The following is a 24,629-nucleotide window of genomic DNA, read 5'->3' as shown; positions in this document are numbered from 1 at the left end:
AAGGCCTTATATGTTCTTTATGTATCATTTTTAAGTGCAGTAACCGAAGTCTAACCTAACCAAGTAGATTTAATATAACACCAAGAATTTAATATAATACCAAGAATGTAACAGCAAACTGCAAGCCCAGGCCTATGCTGATTCTTCAGCATATAACACAGTAAAGAGAATTTGTATTAAAAATGCTTCTAATGACAAAACTATATAACAAGCATTATTGAGTGCAAAACCAAGAGTGGTAAGTAAGCATTAATTCAAACCTTAACCACTTCCAAACAGCAGTGATAGGCTTCAGCTTTTATATTCAACAAAGGATGAGACAACAGATGGAGAAGCAACTTCTGACCCTCCACCTGAAGCAATAAGTTGGCTTCGGCAGACTTCCAACTAAAAATGAAAAACAGTTAATTAAACTAATTTATTTTACAGTACCTAAAGATTCCTACAAAAATTTTCTTGTTAAATTTCAGGATAGTCTCTGAAAAATACTTCCTGTAATGGTATACATTCTGGAAAACAGTAAAAAGTTCAGAGATGACAACACATTTGCCAAAATCATACTATCAATCTTTGTGTTTGTATATTTTTATTCTTTTAAATATGTAGGTAATCAAAGACCATAGTTTTTCAAGCTCTCTCATCAAAACTAAGAGCCTAAAAAAATTTATGTTCATCTGAAGACATAAAATTCTATTGAGCTTCAGTAGACACGTTTGATCATATATATGATTACAAAAACACCTGTGCTTTTAGAATTTTTCCATTATAGAGGTTAAAGTCCATCTAACTGTCATGATGGGAGCTGATATTAGTTAAAAATTGAATTTCCTATTGCTTGCAACCTCAACCAAATGATAAATTCTAAAAGTATTAGAACATTGAAAAACATTTTTACATTTCATCATTTAGAATATTTACTGGACAGCTCTTAAATGCAGTTTCCTTTGAAAAAAATCCCTAAAGTCAAGTTCTGAATCAGTATATAATTAAATTTTTGTTCTTCAATAGCTTTTTCAGGCACCATAAGGTAACTTATTCTCTTAACTAGAGACATGGAAAAATTGTAAAAGCAATAAAAATATGCTGTTTAATAAATGAGATGCCATGTTGTAATATGAAGCATCTACAATAAAGGAAGTCCTTTAGGATTTCTGAAAGTAAAATAAAAGTAAATTATACAAATATACTTAGGGCAAAGGATTTTCAAGAAATCCGAAATGCAAGTCAAAGTGTTTAAGATTGCTTCCTTATAAATCACAAAGAATATAGTTAACTTTTTAGGAACTGAAATTTAGTTTTCAAGAAATCCACCACAGAATGGCACAAATCAATCTGTTCAATGACTAAAAGAAAATAATTGTTCCCTTTTCCACAAAAGAAATCACATTTTCTCAAGCAGAGTTTTAAATAGTAATATACTCACATATTTGAGCATATGTGAATGCATTCTTGAAGCAAGGGAAAGTGTAGGTGGAAGGGTAGACTACTCAAAGCCTGATCTGCCAATTCTAGTAATTCAGAAAGATTCTTGTCCCCCTGTGAAGTAAAATGAAGAAAAAGAGTGAAACTAGCAAAATTAGTAAAATTAAAAGTATCTAATATTACTGTATAATATTTGCAAATTTATCTTAATTGAATACTAAGTAGGTTTTTGTCCAGTCTTTCACAGAGTTTATAAATAACTAATCCAAAACTTTTCAACAAAAAAAAAATTAGAACCTGTTCTGGGGAGCTGAAAGACCTTCAGCTGCTGAGTCCCAATAAATGTCAATTAAACTCGGTAGGAATAATGTGTCTATCAGCATGAACACTTTAGCACTATTCAAATCAATATTTTTTTATCAATATGCATTTTATGCGAGAGGAATATAATAAAAGATTTAACTATTAAACTTTTAACATATCACTATTAATAAGCAAGTTAAATTATTTTTTTTAAATTTAAGTGCATATGTCTTCAACATATTTGGTAATGAAATACATTAAACATGAGCCATTTAAATTTGATGGAATTAATTTCATTGTAAAGAGCATTTTATGAGCAAAGTAATGCTTCTATTAACTTCAGAACCTGCCTAGAAAAAGGATAGATTAACTCTGATTTAAGGCATCACTATATTTATATCCTGTATGTTATTCACCTATATTAGTATCAATGGAACCAGTATTGTGCAAAATAGTTTATCCATTTGGATAGAATTTGGAAGAATATTTCAGTACTGTGCTAGAATCTCTTAATTAATAAAGCCATTGTCTTCATAAGTGAAACACAAAGCTCAGCGAGTCTAGTAGTTGTTCACTAAAACTGCAATTGCCAAAGTACTGGGGATTTAAAATTTTCTGAATGATATATTTAACTCCTGAACAACACACATACACCCACACTATATATTTTAATAGCTATAAAATAAATAGTGTACTGTATGAATATATAAATACACATAACATATAAGGATATATACAGGTATATGTATATAATAAGCAGAGTTCTTGCTGCTCCTTTCTTTGCTCATAAGAGGTCCTGTGCCTACTTCCAATTTCCAATTGTTTATTTCTTTTTTTTACTTCAGATAAGATTTTTTACCAACATCATAACTAGTATTAACAAAAACAAATATAAATTAACTACACCTTGTATCATACAGAATACTCACACTTGGGGATCTTCCTCTGCTATGTTATACTTTAATTTTTACTAGAGAGAAAACAAAGTGAGGAAAGAAATTTGCCTACAGGAAACATTTTACATAATAAAGTTTCACACCTCCTTATGAACTTCAACCATAAAGCTACAGGTGCATTCAATTGAATATGCAGCTTCTGAAACTTGTTTATAAATACTGTAGTTCTCAGTACTCATCTGCTCCAGATAGGCTGCAACAGATTCATGAATGCTTGGGTATTCCAAGGAGAATGACATATCCAGTGAGAGAAGGAACAAAGCATTCAGCAAACTCTTTTGTGTAACTTTACTCGCCTTTGAAAAAGAAAGCAACTGTCAGAATAACAGCCTGAAAATACAGTAAAACCAACAATACCACTTGCAGCCATTCAACAAATACAATCCTTACTGCTGCTACTTAAAATTTAGAAAACACATTTCATTTAATGAGTTTTATATGAAGAATTCTTTTTTCTTCATTAACAGTGATAGTTATTTAGATGTCACTCCTAATATCAGGCCTGCAACCAGTCACAGAAGTCGTGTATGATCCAGGCACAGCACACTGCTGGCCAGGGTCAATTCACTGTCTGACCACGAGATGGCAGAGAGTACACAAACCACAATTATTTCTGTATTTAAAAAAGCTGTCTACAATTCCACATGGTCATATTGCAAACTAAGGACTGGTATTTTTCTTGTTGCTTTGGGCTTTTTCTTTTATTTTTAATTAAAAGTGTACATGCTTTCAACTTAAATTTTGACCTCAAATACAGTAATTTTGATTGAACTGTTATACACAGAATGGAAACTTTACATTATGTACACAAGAACATAAAAGAGAAAAACTGTGAAAAGTCATTAGATTAGTACATCTACACTTATTTTCAGGTACAAGACTTAATATTTGTGACAAACCCCCTGTAACTGAAATCTTCTAATCCAATGGACTAATCCTCAGGAAAAGCCACATTCCACTAAAAACTGGTCCAAAATTAAAACCTATTCAGGTTTAAATATCTAATGCTTTCCATCACACAAAAACTTCATCGGACCTTCCCAACTGAAATAAACAAAAAACTCCCTCCACACTAAAAAACAAAAATCCCCAAACCCCAAGAGCTACCACAGAATTTTAAAAGAGCACTGGAAGCAAAGAACAATTAAAATCATTCCAATTTACAAAATGTAATTGATTACTACATTCCATCAGAATAAGAGTGATGATTTTACATGTTACATAATCCTACTCTTACTTGCATGCATACTACAAACAAGCAGGGGGCAGCAGAGCCTTGCAAGCCATACATCATATCAGAAAAAAAAACCAAAACACTAGAGGAGGAAAAAAAATACTGAATTTCAAAAATTCATTTAAAAACTGTATTAAAAATGTTCTGGCTTTTTTTTTTTTAAGATTTGTAATCTGCAGAATACACTGGTAAATTAAGAACAGACAAAATTGCCATCTGTGATCATACATCACCCAGTGCAAATTCGATTAATTTCTCTATTCAACGGGGCTATTTTCTCAGTATTCATCCCTAAGGAAGGTATCTCTTGCTGCCCTCTTAAAATGCAAAACCAAGAGACAATCACTCATAATTACTGATGACATACCTTTTCTACAGGGAGAAGTACTTGGAGCAATCTAACAGTGAAGAGTGAAATACTAATAAATGCCATTCTGTGATGCACCAGCATGACCTTGGGCTGTTCTGTACTTATATTGCTTTTGTGATATAATATAGTTTCTCCAAGCAAACCCAAGACCAGAAGCAATTTGTCTTTCTGGAAACAAAATCAGAAATACAATAATTAGAAAAAAAATGAAACATCACTGTTTATTTACAGTTTTTACACAGCACCTGCAGTATCATCAGCACAATTATGCCACATAAGCTAAAATTGCATAAACGCTGTGAAACACATAGCAATGTTTTTGTCACCTATGCATTAGGCCTAGACCTCAGTCTACTTTCACTATTAGTTCTAAGTACTTTGCCCAGTAATTACACATTCCTGGTTGCTCTTTCCCCTTTTCTCTCCCACTTTTCTCTCTCCCCCCACCACCTTTATTTCTGCTCACTACACATTTTACCTTCTGAAATTTTACCTGTTTTGAAGTTCCGTCTTAATAAGGAAATATTAAGTCCTGGTTTGAACTTGCTAATAAAGCTTTACTTAAAATTTAAAAAAAAAAAACAAAAACCAAACCACCAACAAAAAAAAAACTTTCCCAAACCAATTCACAGTAGCTTTGAAAATATCAAAGAGTTTTTTATCCCCATTGATTCTCAAAGGAAAAAGCAAAACTTTTTTCTTCCACTCCCCTATTAAAAAAAAAAAAATCAATATAACTGTGCACCATTACCTACCTACCTTATTTGCAGAGGTTTGTTTATTAGTAGTCTGGAAACAAACATTATCCTACTAATAATAATCAGTATGGTATACATATAATATAGTCTACTGTCGTTTGACATGTCTATAAACAATGAAATATACTGATTCAGATCATAAAAATACTGTAGTTCTCAGTACTCATCTGCTCCAGATAGGCTGCAACAGATTCATGAATGCTTGGGTATTCCAAGGAGAATGACATATCCAGTGAGAGAAGGAACAAAGCATTCAGCAAACTCTTTTGTGTAACTTTACTCGCCTTTGAAAAAGAAAGCAACTGTCAGAATAACAGCCTGAAAATACAGTAAAACCAACAATACCACTTGCAGCCATTCAACAAATACAATCCTTACTGCTGCTACTTAAAATTTAGAAAACACATTTCATTAAATGAGTTTTATACGAAGAATTCTTTTTTCTTCATTAACAGTGATAGTTATTTAGATGTCACTCCTAATATCAGGCCTGCAACCAGTCACAGAAGTTGTGTATGATCCAGGCACAGCACACTGCTGGCCAGGGTCAATTCACTGTCTGACCACGAGATGGCAGAGAGTACACAAACCACAATTATTTCTGTATTTAAAAAAGCTGTCTACAATTCCACATGGTCATATTGCAAACTAAGGACTGGTATTTTTCTTGTTGCTTTGGGCTTTTTCTTTTATTTTTAATTAAAAGTGTACATGCTTTCAACTTAAATTTTGACCTCAAATACAGTAATTTTGATTGAACTGTTATACACAGAATGGAAACTTTACATTATGTACACAAGAACATAAAAGAGAAAAACTGAGAAAAGTCATTAGATTAGTACATCTACACTTATTTTCAGGTACAAGACTTAATATTTGTGACAAACCCCCTGTAACTGAAATCTTCTAATCCAATGGACTAATCCTCAGGAAAAGCCACATTCCACTAAAAACTGGTCCAAAATTAAAACCTATTCAGGTTTAAATATCTAATGCTTTCCATCACACAAAAACTTCATCGGACCTTCCCAACTGAAATAAACAAAAAACTCCCTCCACACTAAAAAACAAAAATCCCCAAACCCCAAGAGCTACCACAGAATTTTAAAAGAGCACTGGAAGCAAAGAACAATTAAAATCATTCCAATTTACAAAATGTAATTGATTACTACATTCCATCAGAATAAGAGTGATGATTTTACATGTTACATAATCCTACTCTTACTTGCATGCATACTACAAACAAGCAGGGGGCAGCAGAGCCTTGCAAGCCATACATCATATCAGAAAAAAAAACCAAAACACTAGAGGAGGAAAAAAAATACTGAATTTCAAAAATTCATTTAAAAACTGTATTAAAAATGTTCTGGCTTTTTTTTTTTTAAGATTTGTAATCTGCAGAATACACTGGTAAATTAAGAACAGACAAAATTGCCATCTGTGATCATACATCACCCAGTGCAAATTCGATTAATTTCTCTATTCAACGGGGCTATTTTCTCAGTATTCATCCCTAAGGAAGGTATCTCTTGCTGCCCTCTTAAAATGCAAAACCAAGAGACAATCACTCATAATTACTGATGACATACCTTTTCTACAGGGAGAAGTACTTGGAGCAATCTAACAGTGAAGAGTGAAATACTAATAAATGCCATTCTGTGATGCACCAGCATGACCTTGGGCTGTTCTGTACTTATATTGCTTTTGTGATATAATATAGTTTCTCCAAGCAAACCCAAGACCAGAAGCAATTTGTCTTTCTGGAAACAAAATCAGAAATACAATAATTAGAAAAAAAATGAAACATCACTGTTTATTTACAGTTTTTACACAGCACCTGCAGTATCATCAGCACAATTATGCCACATAAGCTAAAATTGCATAAACGCTGTGAAACACATAGCAATGTTTTTGTCACCTATGCATTAGGCCTAGACCTCAGTCTACTTTCACTATTAGTTCTAAGTACTTTGCCCAATAATTACCCATTCCTGGTTGCTCTTTCCCCTTTTCTCTCCCACTTTTCTCTCTCCCCCCACCACCTTTATTTCTGCTCACTACACATTTTACCTTCTGAAATTTTACCTGTTTTGAAGTTCCGTCTTAATAAGGAAATATTAAGTCCTGGTTTGAACTTGCTAATAAAGCTTTACTTAAAATTTAAAAAAAAACAAAAAACAAACCACCAACAAAAAAAAACCTTCCCAAACCAATTCACAGTAGCTTTGAAAATATCAAAGAGTTTTTTATCCCCATTGATTCTCAAAGGAAAAAGCAAAACTTTTTTCTTCCACTCCCCTATTAAAAAAAAAAAAATCAATATAACTGTGCACCATTACCTACCTACCTTATTTGCAGGGGTTTGTTTATTAGTAGTCTGGAAACAAACATTATCCTACTAATAATAATCAGTATGGTATACATATAATATAGTCTACTGTAGTTTGACATGTCTATAAACAATGAAATATACTGATTCAGATCATAAAACAAGTAGATGAAGAGATATTAAGCTTCTGAGATTAAATGTTCTGCAAGGAATCTTCAGCACTGATGTGATGTTGATCAATTATAATAGATTTTCACAGACTGGAAGATTAAATTCAAAGAAAAAAATTCTCATTCACTAATAGGTCTTCTAAATTTAAATATTAACAATTATAAAATAGAGAATAGGAAAGCCTAAAGCAGTGTTTTAATTAATATTGCAGCTGTTATTGTTTCTTATTCAGTGCTATTTTCATGAATTCTAACAAGTCAAGTGCAGTTAACAGTACATTTAATTCCAGTCTTTAGACAATTTTCAGTCTGCAACTCTGGTTTTTTTGTTACATGCCTGAGCCATGCCAGCTTATGCTTCAGCTTTCACTTGTCTTCAAAAAAGCAAGTCATAATAATTTTATCTGTTTTCACTAGTTTTATAATTAATGTATATAACAACTCTCAACTGTGTTCAGCAACTTAAAATATTTAGTCAACAGCACCTTAAAACTTTGAATCACGGGTGGGCCAAAAAGGCCTCTCCTTGCTTTCCCAGCTAAGCAACATTGTTAAGATACCTGAAATTTGTGCAGGGATCTATAGCTCCTGTCTAAGAAATGGATAGCATGTATCTTAGAATTCCAGTCTTGCATCTGAACCGTTATCTCTCTAATTTTAAACAGATAGTTTATAAGGAGTAAAGAAAGGGAAAGTTCTTATGTACATCAAATTGGTGTCCAACATTTGCAGTCAGTGCTTTTCCCTCCGTTTCCCTTCCCTACATGTGTTTCTCTCAATGGCTGCTTATTTTCTTGAAGTGAAACTCCAAATATTGTCTGGTAAAAGAACTTACATTTTAAAAAATGCCATCAATAGAACTAGTAATAAACTACTTAAAATTTTCAAATACAAAGCTCAGCAGAAGCTTAGATATACAAATTGTTGCCGAAAATGTCAGAAGCTTAACAAAGGAGAGAAATATGGCTGACCAAAACCTGAAGAATCTTACCAATTCCAATGCAAAAAGGCTGTCATCTTCCCAAACATTTTCAGAAATAGCATCACCAATAAGGGACATGTCTTCAACAAGCAATTCAAGAACTTCCATTGTCACTCTTCTACTGCCTACAAACACAAATTAAAGGATAAATTCAAATATATACAAAATATTGTTTTGGTATTCAGAAGACACCACTGAAAATAAACAAGGGATTATTACTCTCATGAAATTCTGGTATTTTAATTTTCCTATATGCTTCTACAAAACTAATGCTAACTGTCCTCAACAACTAATAGCTCTGAATCAGAGAAGACAACAACCAGCCAAAGTCACCCTATTAAAGAAATTGTATACGTAGAAAAAACCTGAACTTCCTTAAAACCTATCACAAAATTTAAGAAAATAATCATGAACTTTACTACAGCTGTAAATCTGATTACAGACTTTTTTTAAAGTTCATAATAAAGTCACTAATTGCCACCATCCAGACAACAGTGTTACAAAACTTCTGTATATATTACCTATTCCCATTGATCTGCATTTTTGGTATAGAGGTGCCTTTCTTCACAGATTATTTTGTTTGAGATCTTTTAAAAGACAAAGAGATGAATAACCCCCCACTTAAGCTACTTGCAGAATTCTCTATAATACTTTCCCTTTTGCTTGTAGGCTGGTATTTATTAATTTTCATTTCTTCTTCTGTATGTCTTTTAATAACAAGGCTAATCTGGTCCATTAGTAACTTTTATCCCTTGTACAATTTTAAACTTGAATATGTGGCCACAAAGAAACTTGGCCTGAGCTTAGAAATCTACAGCCTACATTTACTACAAATATAAACCTCCTCCTAATGTACCCAGATAATGAGAAAACAGAGGAGTTAGAAGGTTTTGTGAAGAACAAGGCAGAATATCTGGACCCAGACCAAATATTTTCAACCTCACACAAGCGAAGATGCCAAAACTGTCTGACATCTTAAGGAACCATACGGTGACAGTTTCCCTTAAATAATCAATGTAGTGCAACTGTTGGCTTAGTTACTTGTTGATGGCATGTTTCTATTTAAAGTCATAGATGGATTTCACACAACAGCATTGAATTTTCAATGTATCTTTTAACTAAGATAAAAATTCTGCATCCCTCAAAATCTTCAAAACAAAATCTGTTTAAAAAAGATAAAGCTCTACTTGTTTGTTATAATTAAACATTAATTTCTTTGTGGATTTTTCTATCTCTTGTAAATTTTACACACTGCAGAAGCCTTGTTGATATACTTGAGGAAAAATTTTTATCTCTTATGTAACTAGATATGCAGTGATAATGACCACAGCTTTTGCAATTTGTAGCTTCAGTGATCTGCTTTGGGTGAGAAATGACAGAAAATGGCACAAAGCCTTTTTGAAATCTTGGTTTTACTTATCTCACAGAAGTTCTGTTTTCCATTGGTTTTAGGCCAATTTAATTTAATACATCTCTCCAATTTAACAAAAAAAAAAAACAAAAAAAACAAACCCACACCAAAACAACCCCCACAAAACCAAAACAAGTCCACACTACTACTGATTTCTGCAATGACTTTGCTTACAAGGCAGATCAGCACAAAGGAAGAAAAATTCCAATGAACAATTTCACAAAGAATAGAATTGAAGCTTAACTAAAATACACATCATATTGCAAAAGAAAAGGCAGCAAATTTTACAATAAGCTTACTGGTTTTTTCTTTACCCAGTAATTTAAACATCTAGATTAAAATTTACACTATACCATAAAAGTTGATAATAACATTCATAAAAATGCCTGTTGATTTTACCAAAGGCAACAACCAAAAATATAACTGCATGAGAAACTGTGTGTTACTGTCTCACAACATCACACTGTCTCACAGTGTGCCTTCAGATCACAGGCTTTCAGATCAACAGGAACAGGATAAAAATATTAGTTTCCTTACAATCTGTGCCTCATTACCGCACAGTGGAAGAATGAAGAAATATCACCAAGGAGAGTTAAAGAAGTGTGAAAAACCTAAGTGGAAGTTAAACAAAGACAGGTCCACCTTTTCAGAAAGTAAAACTATTTTAATTCTATGATAAGATTGAAAGAAAGAACCTTGAAATGTAGAAAAACTGTCTTTTAGCTCTGCAGAAAGTGAAACTTGAAATGACAGGCACCAGAAATGGAAAAGATAGAAAATGTATTTTCTGCAGTTTTACATTATAAATAAAAGATGCTAGGAGTCATGAATGTTCTTGTGATTAATTAATATTTAAATACCATTATTATGAAAGGGAAAAACCAAACTTTAATTCATTTTAGTTGGTTTATAACAAAACAAAAAGAATTGAATAATTTTCATAATAATTCTATGAAATGTGTATAAGTTGAAGCCTCTAACTTTTAGTATCCTAGTCATACATAGATGCACATTTCCAGCTCCTATATTTAAAACCTTGACCACATTAACCAATACCTGTTTTGAATTACATTACATTTTACAGCTAAATATCATTTTAGGCAACCTCAGAGCAAAAAGATTGTCCTCCAAAAGGGCTTTGCAATTTAGAACCTCTATAAATTAAAATTTGCAATTAGACTACCATTACTTGTGTTCCTTAAACCATTTCTAACTGCATTTGTAAGAATAAAAACAAGCCTTTCACTAGAATGTTTGTATATTATTTCTTGAGCAGGAGGAAAACTCTGTGCTTAAACAGATCCTTTGGAGAACGCCTTTGGTTAAGAGTGGTTATTTTTCCATCTTCCTGAATGCCATTTTATCCTGATACACCATTTTTCCACCATATATTGACTTCCTGCCACTGTCAGTAAAAAACACTTAAAATTTCTGCAGCAATTCTGGAAATCAGTCAGAAGATTCAAGTTTTGTGACCTGAACAAAGTCCCTGCTGCAACTAGCCACAGTACATCAGTAGTCATCTGCGCCTTATTTGTCTGAGGTAGTCATCTCATCTACCAACTTTGTAAGAGTATTCTTGTATTAAAGATGGGAAAGATATGCAAGTTAAATACTCAAAAATTTCTCACCTGTTCTTAGAAGAGGTATTGCATTTTCCAAGATGGAAACACAGAACTGAGGAAGGCTAAGCTGCTTCATCTGTAATTCCAAAGTGTCCTCATTTTTAGTATCTGGTAGGTCAATATGTCCTACATCAAATGGGGAATGCAGAGAGATTCTGGAGTTTGCATTTGCTTGAGTACTGTTTCCACTTAAAAATAAAACAAAAATATATAATTAAGTCTTGCAAAGAGAAAACACATATGTAGAGATGTTAAAAACAGCATTAAGTATTTTCATGACTCCTGCCTTAAGCGTATCCATCCTCCCATCCCAAACCTTCTCTGCTATCTTCCAGTGTTGCAAGAAGAAGGAGATTTTGTTTAGTTGTTTTTTTTAAATGTCAGAACAGGTAGCATCACAAGAGAATGCCAAATGTTTTGGCAATCATCTTCAAAACCACTTAACACTCTGTACTGGAAGAAATACACATGCAACAAACACAATATTGTGTGAGAAATATCAGTTGATTTGAAATTCTTTTCTTTTTTTTTATGAACAAAATCTATCAGTGGCTTGAAGCAACACAACTTAATAATATCAAATTTCAGCCTGAATTATACTCACTATATTGAAACCATTCTAGAATCCTTAGAAAGAAAATTAAGAAGCATGAGCTCTGTTTACTCCTTAGGACTACCTTATCCACTGCAAAACAGGAAGTATTTCCTTGTCCAAGAAAGCCTTAAGTGTAATCAAGTATATACTACAAAGTATACAGAATGCTATTAAATTTTAGACATTTTTTAATTATTAGATATTTTATCTGTGATATATGAATATATCTATATGAATACAGTATATATGGTTCATATATTATGAACAATATATAGTTCATAACTATATTAGTTTTCAACATAATCTAATTCCACTATCAGCATTATAATTAATAAAAATCAGAACATCTTTTTTAAGTTTTCTTATCCCAAACAATGTTTAGCAATCTTGATTTCCTTTAAAAACCTGTATGACTTAAAAGTGGGTTTTGGTTGGTTCCCTTTTTTATTATTAAACAAGCTGAAGCAACTGAATTGTGGCATGACTGTGTTACATTCTATTGGCCAATTAAATGTAAAAGATGTCTATCTATAAGAAGTTAAATGCTGACTGATTAAGAAGTCAACAGAAAGCTACAAGCAAAACACATGAGTTCACCAATATGTACTTTGGGTTTGGCTGCACTTACCAGAGGAAAAGGAAGGAGAGGTATCAATCACAAAAACAATTCAGAAGAGGAAAGGTTAAGTTTCCAGGCAGAATTTGAAATAGACAAACAGACAGATTGAAGAGTCTCAAGATTAAAGAAGAAGGAAAAGAAGAGTTACATATAGAATAACAATATACAAATAAATAAACAAATTTACATTACAATTACATAGAAAAAGACAAGATTCACTAAAAGCAGCTCTTCCTTATCATAATCAGAAATGTCAGAGCAACACTACTGTAATTTCTCTCTATCATATCTACATCATGCTGTTCTTTATGCTACCACAGGGCTAAATTATATTTTTGTAAGAAATGAGATTTGTGGGCAGTGAGCAGCTTTACTGTAGCACACAGGATGCAAGAAGATAAAGGTGTACGGTCATAAGCAGCTCATAAAATGACCCTATTAGCACTCCCTGGTTTCTAGAAGTCTCATCACTGCCTGAACAGGTACTTATTCTTATGCAGCTTTCACTTCTAGACTGACAGCCAGGCCATTACTCTCTCTTGCACAATATGCACCAGCTGCTATTAAACTGTTAACTGTTCAGCTCCGGGAAACGGCCAGGGCCTAGAAGGCATAAAGCCTGGAATTCATTGACAGTGCCACATTAGTTACATGATAAAAATTAATATATTAGACTCCAATAAAAATAACTTTTTAATATGACTGTCAAGATGTATTTACAATTGAGCTACTCTCATCACAGTCTATTTAAATACCTAAGAGATACTCAACCACTAGCCCATACATCACAGGGACTCAAATGAACTACCAACAAGCACACAGATTTACGGGGACTTTTAAAATTCCACATTCTAGAAGACATTGGTACTTGAACAGCAGCTTTAAGTCGGGCCAAACAAGCAACAAAACCACACACAAAAACTTCTACATTTTGAGGGTATACAGATAATTTATAATTTCATATAAGAGTAAAATATTTACATGTTATAGAACTGAAATTTGTTGTCACATTTAACAACAAATTTTAAAGACTTCAATAGAAATCTTTATACAGCATAGCATTTTTGACAATACTAAATACTGTTACCTACGGGATGGCCATTCCACTTAAAAGAACTTATGAGGTCATCTGCTGAAAAAAAGAAAAATCCCTGACTTTCCAGCAATAGACTGAATAAATGCTTTTCTGTGTCTTACAAATACATGCACGAGCAATAACAGCTGATAGGAAGAGACTTTGTTTGATATGGTGGTTGGGTACAAAACGTAGAAATGTTTTTATGTATTCCAAACACCACTTCAAGAAAGGTTTAATTCATAAACATGGTTTGAATCTTCACAAGTTACCAAAACCATTGCAACAATCCACACGGACAAAGGACCTGATAATATAATCCTATATTAAAATGTTTTTAAATGAAGGGTAAGTTATTTCCTGTTTCATTCACCTAGAAGATACTGCATCCCAATCTTGACCATCTCCTCTAGGACGCTGAACTGTCCGTCCAATTACAGAGGGCCGAGGACTACTGCCTCCAGGTGATGGATTCTGAGAACGAGGAGCACCTCTTGCTTCTTGACAGTAAGATATAGATGAATTCTGGGAAGCTGTGCCTTTATGTAACACAAAGAACATATTTTCCCTTAGAAGTATCCATTATTCTGAAAGATACTACATAGTAAGCAGTAAAAGTAGCTAAGGCAGGATATGGAAAAAAACACCACGCAAATACTGATGGCCTAGAACAACTGACCACTGGCAAGTAGCAGAGTTCGGAAATCAAATTCCAAGGCAAACATCACTGAAGATTCCAGCTGAATCATAAATCTTGAGTTTTAAAAATAGAAACACAGTGTCTGGGTAAGGCTATTGGACTTGTTGATGTTATAACTGAATTAGCAGCCAGTACCATTTATTAAGACACCAAATATAGGAGCAATCTTATGAGAGAGAGAACCAGACTACCAATTTATGGAAACGAAGCTTTGACTCAATTCAGATGACAAAATAGAAACAAGAAGACCATTATAAGTAATCTAGACCATTAAAGCTACAACATTTAAGCATTAAGAGCATTGTGAAGCAGCCCTCATGACTGCAAAATCCAAAACAATGATTAAACTATTTTGAGCCATCAGCATAAAAAAAAGAGAAAGCTCACATAGCTTATGAAATTAGTAACTACATTGTAAAGTACTAATAGCTTGAAAGCTTTTTTGAAACTTTGCCCACTTTTATTTTACAGATTTAATTTCATTTTAGCTAAAAATCCCTTCCCTGCTGACATACAAACAATTGGATACTGGGAGAAGTTGATGAATGGGGAATCAGAGGAAAGTAAAACTGAATAAGTACTTTAAAACAATGGAAGTACTCAAATTTTTCTTAATTAATATTAATAGCACTGAACACCAAAACAATTTCATAAGATTACATTTGCTATAAGGTTCGGTTTGGGGTTTTTTTCTGCCATTTCAGACAATCTTACCTGTAGTAAAAACAACAGTGTATTAAGTATCTCAAATACTTAAAAACACCCACCTTGCTCTGAGGAAGAAAAACTTGGATCTCTATGGAAGTTAAGCCTACTTCTCAAAAAGATGCAGAGCTGTTGCAAGCATGACACAGCCTGCAAAGCCAACTGGTGTCTCCCATCTCCTCCAAAAGCCAAGTTTAGTAGAGACAAAAGGCTCTGAAAAGACAAAACCACCAACATCAAGACCTCAGCATTAATAATTGTCATGAACAACCATGCCACCAAGTCTTACACTAAATATAGTTCAAAAATGTTTCCAAGTGTTTTCAAAATCACAGCAAAGAATAAATAGGCTCAACTACTGTTACATTACTGAATGCAAGACCACCAGGCCTAAAGAAGAAGCCAAGTTTCACATTGTATTTCCAATAAAGTCACCACTTTCATTATGGGAGCCCATTACAGGGTGTGCAGACAACAACCACACAAATTTATCTAATACAGAAGAAACAAAGTATTACTTCAGAAAACACTTCATTAGTGATTAGCAATATACATTGTTACAAGCAAAAAACTTTAAAACTGCAATATATAGCCAATGTCCCCTTTCTTATGCACCTGGAGTTAACATCAAGGTACTCCTGTTCAATTATTTTATTTACAAAACAAATTTAATCATTTGCATCAATTCATCCTTGGCAAAGCTTATACCAATAAAAACTTTAAACTTTATGTGAATTCTTGCCTGTACAATCTTTGGCCTTTGAAGGAAGATCTCTGCAGGAAAATCTTGCATAATCACATCCTGAAGAAGCTCACATGTACTCCAAATTAAACTTTGGTTGTTACTTCTCAAAGAGCTACAAGTTCATATTTAAATATGTATTAAAATGAAAAGAAAACCAACCAGCAATTATTAGCCTGGACAAGTCTTTACAAGAAAGTTATAACAACACTGAAGAATCTAAAGAAAAAAAATCCCTGTAATTCTATTGCCATATCATTTTTTCAGTTGAATTATTCCTTAGCTATATGAATCCTATACACAATAAAGAACATACTCAATTTCCACAAGTAAAATTTGGTTACAAAAAGAGAAATAAATATTGATTCTGAATTTGAAATTAAAATAAGAACTACTGGAAATTCCCTGTGAAGCTAGTGATTATCTCAGTGGCATATAGCAAGTAATGTAACTCATACCAGTAAGAAAGTTTCTTTCATTACTAGGGCTCATGTATAACTTAAAAGCACTTGCATTACATAAGTGGGAAATTCCATAAAAGGGAGAAATTTATTAGCTATTCTCTAAGATCAATATTAGTAAATTATAAGAATCTTTAGGATAGGCTACTTCATTTTTTCCAATTGTTTTAGAAACTACTGTTTCTGAAACCACTGTAAAAAAATCAAATATGTCCAGTGTTACAAATCTGTCTTCCTCTTCTATACTCTGGCATAAAGGAAATTAAACATTAAACAGGTTCTCCAGCTTCAGAAATATTTCAAAAGGAAAAAACAAACACACCCCAAAAAAAAAAAACAAAAAACCACTATGCTAGAAATGTATCCAAGCTCTTTAACAACTCATAAGGAATCCCAAATACAGAATTCTCCCTCTCCCTTGGGGCACTTCAAACACTTTTTCTAAATTAAAGAAAAAAAAAAAGTCGCTGGAGAAAGACAGTTGGAATGACCTAATGCCTGGATAAAGCCCCATACCTGAACTCACTGGCCTAAAGCTGCTACTGATAGTGGGGATTTTCCTACCAACTGGTCATGGGGGTAAAGTAAATAACGATTTTATTTCAGCTTGTTCTATTATTAGCTGAAAGAAATCTTTGATCCACTTAAGAAATTAAAAATACAGACTAAAGTAACATGAACAAAAGACCCAAAGACACTCTGATTTAAACACAAAAATTGGAGAGTGACAGTGCCCAGCTTTAGCCCAGTTCATTTATCAAAGCTAGCTCATTGGGTTTACTATTGTTCTTTCACAAGAACAACCTCATGATGCAGAAGGACAGAAATTTACAGCCACTATTCCTCAAAAGGAAAAACTACAAGGAAAATGTAATGTTTCTATTACTGCACCTTTCATTTGATGAAAGAACATGTCTATCTGTGGAAGTCAGAGTTAGCCAAGGAAAGGTGGAAAATTTCAAGCATTTCACTGTAAAAAAAACAGAGCGGATGTCTTGAAATATATTTTATAGAAATATATTTCTATAAAATATGGAGAAACACATTTCTGCAAAAATAAACAGAGCGGATGTCTTGAAATATATTTTATAGAAATATTATATTGTATACATTTAAGGCAAAGTAAAAAACTTATAAACAATATACTATCTTACACAGAAATATATTTTAGTAAATATAGGCCTGCACAAACTCAAATGCTTTTAGAATTTTCAGAAATACCAAAACACCACTAAGGTCATATCAAATCCAAATGAAATATGTTTATTGCAGAAACCTTTAGCAAATAATGAACACAGCATTAGTGGAAGAATACTCAAACTGCCACATCATGCTTTCAATCAAATTATAATTTTTTATCTGCTGCTAAAGAATATTTTATCCATTAGCATGATGTCTAAAAATGAAAAATTCACTTCATGGTTTTACTCTTCAAGCAGTAGAAATTATTGTTCTTACAAAATTACGATACATAATAACTTTTTAAAGAAAATAACTTTAAAGCTATTTCTAGCTTAAAAGTTTGTAATAATTATTGTGCAATTCCTAAGACAGTTGATATGCTACTAAAAACTTAACTGATGATTCACCAACAATAACTGCAAAGTCATATTTTAAAATCTAGATCTCAGCACCATACTGTATTTTAAATAAGAAACTCTCCTGTGAACTGCTACCAGTATACTGGTACAGGCAAAGACTTGCCAAAATATTATTGGTCTGTGGTTGTCAGTGCAACACTTCATATCATTTGACAAAAAAAAAAAAAATCAAATCATAACACTGGTTTTCATTTAAATACAAAGCAAAGAATCCCCTAGCACCCAGATCAGTTTCTAAAAAGTAGAAAGATACTTCAGACTAAGTTTTGTTGAAATGAAAGGTACTTGATCCTTTAAGCCACTTCTGATTATGAAACACAGACCATCTGGAAAACAGCGACAATTTAAATAATTTTTTTAATTGCACTGCTTTCCAATGTACTTTAGATATTCCAATGAGCTACACTATTTACTGGAAAAGGGAAATATCTATTAAGATGAATGTCATTTTTATAAGCATTATAATTGTACCTTCTGTGGTGTTAGATTTCAGGGAATAACAAAAGGAAAAAGAAGAGCCAATTTTGCTATCCACATTTGTAATGGAATTCCATCTAAATTACAACTCTAAGCTCTTTCTGTAATTAACATATTCTTTTATAACTACACATACCAACTGTTCTTTTGGGAGATATTTCTAACTGCGGCAGATGACTTCTACTCTGACAAAAATATCCAGTGAATAATTCCTCTTGAGGCAGGACTAAAATGAAAAAAGGGGTAAGTTTAAAAAATGCACACACACAAAAGAATCCCTCAATTTATTTTCATGCTTTTCCTTAACTACCTCTCTCTTGCTCTTGAGTTTTAAATCAGTTTCCTTAATAGGATAAAATAGTCTCAGATGATCAGAAAAATGGAGTAGAAACAGTGTGACAATGTTTATTTTTTATAACCATATTCTGCAACTGTAAAGGGCACATTTTTCTCCATTTTTTTTACACTAACTAGCATGCCATACAGACAATAGCAAAAACAATTAAGACAAAATGTGTTACCTGATGGAGGACTGCCAGCCAAATAAAGGGCTTTCCTTTAATCTACCTCTGTAGTAATAAAATTAACTTTTTTAATTAATTACTTAAAACCTTTTTCTACCTAACTGCTGTCATCTTAGATCACCTAGAAAGTTGCCCTCTTGTATAAATGTATTTTGCCCCATATCATTCATATGCAAACTGTATAAAAAATACACAAGAAATAACTCTAAAAGCAATCTCTCCAGACCATAGCATTTGGTTCAAAGGATCAAACTAGATAATGCCAGGTTATTAGTTTAGAGTAATTTTTTCCAGTAACTGAAGTTGAAACAGAAAGAAAAATACAACACTCCTGCTAGGAAGCATTAGAATTATTCCATCCACACATGCATACAATTTACAGTATAAATACCTTCAACCGAGTAGCTTCAGAAATACATAATTTAAGAATGCACATGTAGAAGACTATTCTTCTCCATACAGTAGAAACATTAAGTAAAAATATGCCCCTGTGTGGGCATAGGAAGGAAAAATATTAAACATTAATCACAAGGCACATAGTTCTAGTGAATTAAATCTCCAAGCATTAGAGGGGTGGCAGAAACCACCAAAAAATTACTTTTATCTCTGTGACTGCACAGCATGGGTGACAGAGGTGTGGTCATTAGTGCTACACACACTGTAACAGCACTGTCTTTTCCACAATAAGCAGGAGGTAATGTAATATGATATGTAATTTTCTCCTCCAAACTCTGTTCCAAAATTTTTAAGGCAGAAGAGGAGAACCAAATGGGTTAGACTACATCTAGGAGGAAATGTAAATCATTGTAGCAGACAGATAATGAGCTAGGTAACAGATGCAAGCAATAGCACTTCACACATTAATGTGACATTTTAAAGAAAGTTTATGTATTCTTCTATGACAAATGGTTATCCAATACTAAGTACATAGAGCATACAGCTACTGTAGTTTCAAAAATCATTCTATTAGGATCAATTATTGTTTTTTCTTTTTCTTTTTTCTTCTCACAGGACTTGAATTGCTTTCCAAGATAGAGACTACTATGCAAAGAATAGCAGTAAAGTATACTGGCTAAATTACAGATTTATTTGAAGTTGCTACACACTTGCTGCCATAAAGCTGTCCTTGGAAGTTGTGTCATGCTCTTTGTACATTATAGAAAACAGATATTATACACTGAGGAAATGGATACGGAATTCCATTACAGGAATTCCACCAGGTGATTTAGGTAAGGTCACACAGTCTCCGGTAGAATCTGGTTAAAACACACTTCACTGATCTCTCAGGAATAATTCACCTACTATGCCAGAAAACATCAGCTTCTCATAGCCTTTTCATTTGTTTTATTTTAAGGTAAAATAAATTACAATTCAAAAGAGGTAATTTACCTGGTTCATCTGCTGAAGGCTGAGACTGAGTTTGATAACATACTGAAGAACTGTAAGGGAGTTCAGAAGAAAGAAAGAACAGTCTATCCACAATCCCATCAATTATGGCCTGTAAATTTGGATCCACATCGGAGCGGAGCTGAGAGAAGAATTCCACTGCACCAATTCCAATCATTTTCTGAGCAGCAGGTGGATGCTACATTAAGACAAATAACTGACAAAGTTAGTTTGAAGAGTCTTAAAGTCTCTGGCTGGGGGCAGGGAATAGAGAGCAGCAGGGGGAAGAAAGAAAATAATTGAAATTCTTAAGTTTAGTTTGCCTTTATTCGTTTACATGATTGTGCTGAGGTAGAGTTAATTTTCTTCCCAGTGGCTGGCACAGGGATGTGTTTTGGACTTGTGCTGAACACAGGGTTGATAACAAAGAGATATTTTTGTTACTGCTAAGCAGGGCTTACACAGAACCAAAGGATTTTCTGCTGTCCTGGCAAGGGATCTGGCAGTACAGGGGAGTTTGGGAGGAGACACAGCCAGGACAGGTGACCCCAACTGACCAGAGGGATATTCCATATCACAGAATCACAAAAAGGCCTGGGTTGGAAGCAACCTTAAAGATCATCTAGTTCCAACAGCTCAAGTTCCAAATGCTCAGTCTATAAAGGGAGTAAAATTAAGAGGAAGGGGGGACATTTGGAGTCACTTCTTAAGTCACTATTACATGCCGTGCTCTCGTGCAGATGGCTGAACACCCGCCTGCCCATGAGAAGTGGTGAATTAATCTCTTGTTTTGCTTTGCTTGTGCATGCAGCTTTTGCTTTTCCTATGAAACCACCTTTGTCTCAACCCATGTGTCTTCTCCCTTTTACCCATCCCATTCTCTCCCCAGTGTCACTGGAAGGGTGTAAGCAAGCAGCTGTGTGGATGGAGCTTGGCTGCTGGCTGGGGTTAAACTCTGACATCCATCCGTCAGTATCAAGGATGGGGTGTTTTTTAGCTCTGCATAGTTGCAGTTCAGTGATTAAAACACGAGAATGTAAAAATCTGAGCTATCTGAAGTTTCTGTAACATCTTCTCAAATTAGTTGCAACAATGTTCAAATCTTTACTTTCCAGGAACAATGCAAATGCTTAGCTGCAAATCACACTCCAAGTTAAAAATGAAGCACTAGAGGAGTAACTGAAGAAGCTGAGAAATTGAAGAAGCTGAGAAACTGAAGCAGAAACCCAGAAAAAAAGATTTTTCTCAGCTCTCTCATCCACTTGAAGTCACTGAATTTGTTTTACTTTTGGTATACACACAGTGGCTTTATTATTCCAGTCTTTGTAAAATACTTTAAAAATCTCCTTACACGGAGTTACAAAGTCAAGTGTTATCCAGCTTTATTTAGCTTCAGCATTCTAAAAACATACAGTTTAAAAATAAATGAATGCTAGTATGTCATACCTTGATCAAACTGTTCACAAAATTTAATACTTCCTCTTTTATTGGTACAACTGGGAAATTGAACCACTCCAAAAGGTTCCGAAAAAGCGCTTTTTCGTGGACCAGATCAGCATAGGAAATCAAGTTGTGGTCTAGTTTAAACAGAATAGTCTTCAAAGATCGCTCTCTTATCTCTGTCAGTTCATGACCTGCCCAAAAAAAAGGGATTAAGAAACCCATAAAATTATTTGACGTAACTTTTTTCTTATTTGCAGAAACAGAACGCTGCCAGAGAAGCAGTGAAAAAAAGCCGGCTTACAAGCCGCCAGAATTATGCCTACCAGGAAGACAAATACGATTAGCACTCATACCAGCAACAACCTCATCAAGTGCGTTCGCGTGATTATAAAGCGGTGAGACATTATAAGATGTACTGCTACAAGCCGCTGCCAAATGCGCCTCTACTGATCAAACCTGGCAGCGGAACCTCCACCAGAGTATGTTGTGAGTGAGCTCCAACAGAACAAAAAACTACCCAAACACACTGAATAAGGGATAGCCACCGTGTCTGAAGGGGAAGCTCCTGGCATTTCCTTATGGAAGCGTGCCCCCCTAGGGCAGCGCCGCCGCCCCCTCCACGCCTGCCGCGGGGAGCGGAGGGAACAGCAGCAGGCAGAGGGGCGGCGGAGGCCGGGCAGGGGCGGCCGGGCTCCCGCAGAGCGGTGCCGTGCCACAGTTTCCCTTTCCACGAAGGCGGCGGGCCCGGGAGGGAGCGGAGCCCTTACCGAGCTTCCTGACGAGCGCCGACAGCTCCATCGCGCCGCTCCGCCCGCCGCATTCAACCGCCGCGCCGACCCGCCGCCCGCCCGGCGGCAGCCGCCCGCGGCGCACCTCGGGAAATGTAGTCCGCCCGCTTCCGCCCCGAGCCCGCCGCCCGGCGCTGCGCGCGAAGCACGCCGGGAACGCTCATCGCCCCGCAGCCCGCCGGCGGGAGCGCAGGGAACTACAGTTCCCATGAGGCCCCGCGCCGCGCCCGCGGGCCTGGATGGCGGCGGGGGGCAGTGGAGGGACCTAAAGTTCCGAGTATCTGCACCTTCCTGCGGGAGTGTAGCCGGCTGGGATCCGCCTCTGCTCTCAGGCAACTAACTAGGGACAGGATGAGAGGACACGGCCTTGAGCTCCGCCAGGGGATGACTTACTCATCCCAGTACGGAAGGGAGACTACTAGAAAGGCGGCGAGGGACGTTTTGCAAGCGCGTTTAGTGACGGGAAAAGGGAGAATTAGTTCAGACTGAAAGATGGTGGGTTTAGATTAAATGTTAGGAAGGAATTCTTTACTGTGAGGGTGGTGAGACACTGGAGCAGGTTGCCCGGAGATGATGTGGATGTCCCATCCCTGGAAGTGTTCAAGGACAGGCTGGATGGGGCTTGAGGAACCTGTTCTAGCAGAAGGTGCCCTGCCCATGGCAGTGGGGTTGGGATGAGATGGTATTTAAGGTCCCCTCCAACCCAAATCAATGTTCGATTTTATAATTTACATTTATAGTGATAATGGAGTGTTTGCTGATGTCACTTTGATATGTCTGCCAGCACTCTGGAAAAGTCAGCCCTTCCTGACTTGTGTAAAGCAAAGCAATGAGGGGGTGAAGTAGGAGGTGAGTCATTACAGGATTTGGGTTTTGTTTTTATGTAACCTAGACTCTAGGACTACATTGCTTTGTCTATAATGCGAGGCTATTTCACAAGGACTTTCTAGGGCACATACTAAAGATGGATGGTACATTGTTGGTCATCTGATCTGAGGGCAGATATAATTTTTGAAAATTCATGCTTGCCGTCATAATTGGAAAAAATAAATTGATGATAGCTGGACAAATTATAGACGTTGTGTGTATATGCTCACGAATTTTTTTGCACATAACTACAGGTTCACAAAAGAAGATGGCCTTATAATGGTTACTGGGGGGAGTTATACCATGTATTCCACAAGAAACTACATTTTTATCACCACCCAGCAAAAATGTAAAGGTGCAGTGCAGCACATGCAAATGCTTTCCAAAGGATATATATCACTGCCCGCTCAGTTTATGGCTAATTGTTTCTCTTTGTGGTCACCATCACTGTGCTACTCTTTCACAGTAAATTAATATTAATGTCCTCCATCTGCTCTATCAAGATTTTGCTAAATTCTGAATTGCAACTCAAAACCGTCTGTCATTTTGCAGGACAGTATTTCTATCTGTAGAACAATATAACAAAGGGACTTTATTGAGCTAATTATAAATGTACTGTGATTGCTGCAACAAGGGTTTGTTTAGCACAGGAGGCTGAACTGGCATGGATCTATCAAGAGCAATTACATGAGAAGCATCACTTACTGAGTAAAAATTCCTTTTAGCTGTGCCTGATACGCTTGTTCAATGAAATATGAAGAGCTCTAACCAGATGCACACTGGGCTACTCACATTTCTCCAAATAGGACTGGTGGGAACTTTATGTGACCCCATGTGATACTTGTGATAATAATAAAATGGATTTGTATCTCATTTCTGCAGCAAGAAGAAAGAATTAAGGAGGCATTTCCCAAAATAAAAAAAAATTCTTCAGGAGGAAGAGCTACATCTCTCACCTTTATGGGAGTGTTCAATCTGAGTCCTTCTCACCTCTTTTAAATATGGTCAATCTACATTGAACAAAAGTTTTCTTACACTGTCTTCAGTGTTGGTGTTAGTAGCTACAGAAGCGTTTCATGGAAGAGA

The 24,629-nt window shown here is 35.1% G+C and overlaps 1 protein-coding gene across 3 annotated transcripts in view; it reads right to left on the bottom strand.

Annotated features, from left to right (window-relative positions):
- RTTN (rotatin) overlaps positions 1–22,736 on the bottom strand; it is an 82,052-nt gene extending 59,316 nt beyond the window's left edge. For 2 of the 3 annotated variants that reach the window (XM_039711179.1, XM_039711180.1), the window contains exons 1-4: positions 4,283–4,430; positions 2,765–2,977; positions 1,424–1,536; positions 261–387 (exon numbers count right to left, since the gene is read on the bottom strand). In XM_039711179.1, coding sequence (XP_039567113.1) covers positions 261–387; positions 1,424–1,536; positions 2,765–2,977; positions 4,283–4,366 — 537 coding nt within the window. In that variant the 5' untranslated portion in view covers positions 4,367–4,430. Of the gene's footprint in view, positions 1–260; positions 388–1,423; positions 1,537–2,764; positions 2,978–4,282; positions 4,431–6,632; positions 6,804–8,533; positions 8,650–11,566; positions 11,749–14,222; positions 14,389–15,316; positions 15,468–15,996; positions 16,112–17,348; positions 17,428–18,671; positions 18,762–20,448; positions 20,645–21,891; positions 22,080–22,655 lie in introns of those variants that run through there. The other variant, XM_039711182.1, reaches the window with a different exon arrangement.
- Between the last annotated feature and the right edge of the window lie 1,893 nt (positions 22,737–24,629).

This window comes from Passer montanus, unplaced genomic scaffold (assembly GCF_014805655.1).
Source record: "Passer montanus isolate IOZ18808 unplaced genomic scaffold, ASM1480565v1 scaffold24, whole genome shotgun sequence".
Taxonomy (NCBI): Eukaryota; Metazoa; Chordata; class Aves; order Passeriformes; family Passeridae; genus Passer; species Passer montanus.
Note: the sequence above shows the minus strand (reverse complement) of the source record. Positions and strands in the feature narration are given on the sequence as shown.